At 37.8% G+C, this 5,083-nt stretch overlaps 1 protein-coding gene across 1 annotated transcript; it reads right to left on the reverse strand.

The window, feature by feature from the left end:
* Positions 1–366: 366 nt before the first annotated feature.
* On the reverse strand, positions 367–3,350 carry LOC131299763 (uncharacterized). The gene is made up of 5 exons (XM_058325341.1): positions 2,315–3,350; positions 904–1,871; positions 784–792; positions 581–595; positions 367–441 (listed from the first exon to the last, which is right to left on the reverse strand). Exons 1-5 carry the CDS (start codon positions 3,348–3,350, stop codon positions 367–369), a joined length of 2,103 nt encoding a protein of 700 aa, XP_058181324.1.
* Positions 3,351–5,083: the final 1,733 nt, after the last annotated feature.

Here is a 5,083-nt window from a genome sequence, read left to right on the forward strand (position 1 = left end):
GAATGGAAAAGCAATCAGCTAATGCAAGGAATGGCAGATTAGGCATATACTTTTGCTCAAGAATTAAAGTTTTTTTGTCCATACCAAGGGTTGTACATATTTTTTTGGTGTCCGGTGGTAAACTGTTATCCTCAAACCGGACGACAAGGGTTATGAAGTAGAATTAGTCTGTACATGTAATGACAAGCCCAAAACATGGTCAACAGAAGAATGAAAAAGCAAGCAACTAATGCATGGATTGGCAATTTAGGCATATACTCGGCTCCAAACAATTGGAATTTTCCATACCAATGGTTGTACATATTTTTTGTTGTCCAAACAATTGGACCACAATGGTTATGATCTTTACTGAAGTAGAATTAATCTTTATATCTCTCGTTTTTCATTTGTACAATTATTCTCACTAGGCATCCACCTGACCATATCTGGAATGTCTTGCTCCTATGCAAGACATACCACCAACAGATATACCCAAATGAAAGTCAATTACAAAGTGCATTCTGGACAATGATGAAAATCATATGTATGGTTTGAGGAAAATCTTTCAGATACACTAACGCAGCAACAGATACAGACATACCACCAACAGATATACCTACATACACATATAAATACACCAATATACCAACATAAAGATAAACAGATACACCAACATAAAAAAGATACACATATACCAATATACCTTTTTAAAACAGATACGGTTATACCAACATTCAATTAGATACACAAAATGACTGCAGTAAATGAACCACCTCAATTTATATCCAAATGAAAGTCAATTACAAAGTATATCTATAAAACGTAAGAATAGCAATTAAAGAATCATCAATCATCGGCCTCTTTGCAAGTCCTTCTGTTGTGTTTGCCTAACTTCCCACACCTCCCGCACAACATTTGCCTTACTTTCTCATCCCTTGATCGGATTCTCCCAACTTTTGGCCTCCCACGTGGCCTCCTCGTTTTAGGAGGAAGAATGATGGCAGATTCTTTCGTGATCACCGAAGCTCCAAGAGTGGGGACCTGGTTTATAGTACCTTCATACGACAATTGGAAAGCCTCGATGGTATAATAGGGATCAATATAATCGTACATTTGCTTTTCTGTCTTTTGAATAACTGTAACAGCATGCACACATGGAAAAAGATGAAGTTGCCAACGACAGCACGTGCATGTCCTCTTCTTAAGATCAACCACAACAGTTGGCTGAGAAAAAACCTCAAAAATATCATCGTTTGCTGCTGCCACATGCCAAGTTCGACCTTTATTGAAACGGTCAATCAACTTTTTCTCCATTACAGGACAAACATAGCTGCTCCACTTGTTTGATAGTAGTCTCCTGTTACACATCTGCTCCATAATTAGCACCCTTACCTTATCAACCAACTCACATATTGGCAAATGACGGAATTTAAGAATCTGGTTGTTAAATGACTCAGCTGCATTTGAAGTCATTTCACCATATCGTCTACCTTCAAAGTACACGTTTGCCCATCTCTCAAGCGAAAATGACTCAACAAAATTCTTTGCACTCGCTCCACCAACAGTACATAGCTCTTCAAGAGCCTTGGCAAAAGTTATCACAGTAGGAGCATGTGCGCAATCATTGAAAAGATTGACTACTTTCTCCCTAAACCCATTCGAGAGTCGACCTGAAAGCTTATCCCTAAGGTTTCCCTTCAAATGCTGCAAGCAGTAAGAGTAATAACCAGTTGGGAAAACTGTAGGCACATACTTTACAAGACTAGAGTGACGATCCGTAAAGAACGTAAGAGGCCGAGAACACATAATAACTGTTGACAGCTTCTCCAAAAACCATTGCCAATTTGCCTCTGTCTCAGAGTCAACAACACCGATAGTAAGAGGAAATAATCCTACTCCAACAAAAGGCAACAACAAAAAATAATATCAACAACAGATATACCAAACAAAAAGACAGATACACAGATATATCAACAAAACCAATATGTCAAAAGACAAAGAGATACAACAAAATCAACAAAAGATACACGAACATGCTGACAGAGATACCAAGAGACTAAGAGATAAAACAAGCAACAACAAAAAAAAGATTATCAACTGTTTGAACAACAGATATACCAAAACAAAGAGACAGATATACCAACAAAACCTAATCCTTCAACAAAAGCAAACAACAAAATACATTATCAACTGCATTAACAACAGATATACCAAAACAAAGAGACAGATACACAGATATATCAATAAAATCAACATGTCAACAGATACACGAACATGCTGATAGAGATACCAAGAGACTAACAGATACAACAAGCAACAAAAAATAGTAACTAACCTTGATCGGCATCCTTTCCTATAGCTGAGAGAAGCGTTCCTTTGTATCTCCCCTTCAAAAAGGTACCATCAACAGCCAAAATAGGACGACAATAGTTGAAGCCTTTAATGCATACATCAAACGCCAGGAAAAACCTTATAAACCGATTAGTCTCATTGCAATATTCCACATCCATAACAGTCCCCGGGTTTTTCTCCTTTAATTCCTCAGCATACCAGCGGAGTTTGTCAAAAGATAATTGAAAATCACCAAATAGCTCCTTATTTGCTTTCTCAACTGCTAACCATGCATGGTAATAACCAATCAAACAACCATATCGTCCCTCAAAATGTTTCAAACACTTTATCGGTGTATAAGATGGCTTCGAACGAACCTCCTCAACAATTTCTTTGGCAATAATTTTTGAGGTCATCCGAGGATTTTTTGAACTAAAAAACGTACCAAGACAGTTGTGCTCTTTGTGAAACTCCCTAATAACAAAAAAATTATTCGATCTTTCTAAAGTTGCATGAATAAACCATGTACAACCATCCAGCTTCTTACAGCACTCGGCCGTTACTCTTGATCTGTCATTTTTCAGATATTTATACTTGAAACCAACTTCAACGGCATATTTGGACAAACAAGCCTTAAAATCATCTACACCATCTCTGAACTCTTGACCAACACACTTAAGCAAATTAACCCAATCGGCTGAAAGACCCACTGTCTCATGATGAGGACAAAATTTATCAAGCGGATCTTCTTCCTCTCCTTGAAAAGTACTACACTCACCATATTCAAAACTCCTAACACATTCACCCAAACTTTTACCGCATTCAATGGTAGAAGAAGAAATAACCCCAACAGATACATCAACACAAGTCACACCAAACGCAGCAGCTAATGCAATCATGTTACAAAAGTCTTCATCATTGTCCAAAATGCAATTATGATGGTCAGCGACAGCATAAAAAAGCTCAAAACTACCCAAATTCTGCCACTTTTTATGAATGCTTTCCACCAGATCATTGAAACCAAAACCTCTTGTAGCCATGACAACTAGAGTAACTTCACCATATTTGCACATCAATATAACCGGAGAAGCCATTGAAATAGAGTAATCCTACTCTGCAAAAACAAATAAAAAATAAAGGTATAACAGGACAAATATAAACGCATATACCAAACAAAACAGAAAGACAAAGGGACACAGATACACGAACATGCTGACAGATACAGAACAAAAACATGCAGAAACACAGAGAGACTAACAGATACAAACATGCCAACAAAATCACGCTGATAGATACAGATACAAATACAGCATACGAACAAAAAACAACATGACAGATACACAGAAAGACTAATAGATACAAATATGCCAATACACAAATGATCATTGTGCCAGTAAATCAACAAACAGCATTACCGAACAATGACAGCTTGCAAAACTCCAAAAAATAGTACAATTACAAATCGCACAAACTCAAAACAGAGTCAAAATCACACAAACTCAAAACTAAACCATAACTTGCAAAAAAATCAACAACGAGAGAGAGAGAGAGACGTACCTGATAGAGATCAAGAGAGAGAGATCCAGAGAGATCGAGAGAGAGAGAGAGAGAGACGATCGCCAGCCCTAGCGTTCAACGCCCCATTTGAAAAACAGCGCGCGATTGGAATGTAAATTGGCCCCAGTTTTAAATACAAAAGGCTAAAATAGTAAATTCAAGGACCTTAGACTTCAAATTAAACAATGTAATGGACCAAGTCCAGCAAGGTAAAAGAAGCTGGGCTAGAATCCAAATGGGCTGGTCCAAAATGGACTGTAGACCAATTTGCTGTATGTAAGGTATTATGGGCGAGTTGAGTTATAACTTGACAGATTAGGCGGGTTAGAAAAATATGAGTTGAAATTGCTACCAATAACCAGCATTATAGGTAATTAATTCATGCTTACGTGTTTATTTGCGGTCATTTCCCTTCGTCATTTCCGTCATTGTAACAAGATCGTCCAACCCTGTTACACCCTATCCAGTGCCGGCTCATATATTTTGAAGGCCCGAAGCAATTTTCCAAATGCCCTTTACATGTTCATGATTTCTTTAAAAAATGATAAAAGTTTAAAAAATAACAAAAAATAAAACTAAAAGGATACAATTATGACAAAAATGTAAAAAAGATATGCTTGCAATTATGGAGATGCATGGGAGTTGAACCACGCACTCCTAATAGCATGACCGTATTATGTGACCACTAAACCAAGTATCTAGTTTGTGTTTTTATTTGAAAACATTCTAATATTAATACGTAAGTTACATTACAATGGAGCCTCAATTTTGGACCAAAATTCAGGAGTCGGAAGCGGTTGCTTCCCTTGCCTATCCTATAAGCCGGCCCTGACCCTATCATATCCTCCCATCTGGCACGCCGACTCTTTCGGCCACATTGTGGGACCTGAACAAATTTTTTTGGGTAATGAGTAGACAGAGATAGATATAGAAATGAGAATAGTAATTAAAGAGAGAATTCATTGAAAACAGCACGTAGAGAGAAAATGCTGAGACTTGAAACCCAAAACGAACATGGCAATATCTTCACTCTTTTTTTCTTTTTTCTTTTTTATCTGCTGCATGTCTACCCTTAACGGCGGGCAACTTCTTGGAAACTGCTGTCCCAAAAAACCCTTCCTGGAAACTTTTCAAAAAGATAAGTGACCTTTGTATGCGGTGGCGGAGGCAGCATGGGACCAGTGAGCAGTGAGGGCACAGGCCCCGCCACTATTTC

This window comes from Rhododendron vialii, chromosome 9a (assembly GCF_030253575.1).
Source record: "Rhododendron vialii isolate Sample 1 chromosome 9a, ASM3025357v1".
Taxonomy (NCBI): domain Eukaryota; kingdom Viridiplantae; phylum Streptophyta; class Magnoliopsida; order Ericales; family Ericaceae; genus Rhododendron; species Rhododendron vialii.

Excerpts from the sequence above, each read along its gene's own strand:
- LOC131299763 (XM_058325341.1), bottom strand. The coding sequence starts at position 3,350 with ATGGCTACAAGAGGTTTTGGTTTCAATGATCTGGTGGAAAGCATTCAT. Across the intron at positions 1,872-2,314 it reads AGGAAAGGATGCCGATCAAG|GATTATTTCCTCTTACTATC; the intron begins GTTAGTTACTAT and ends TTGTTGGAGTAG.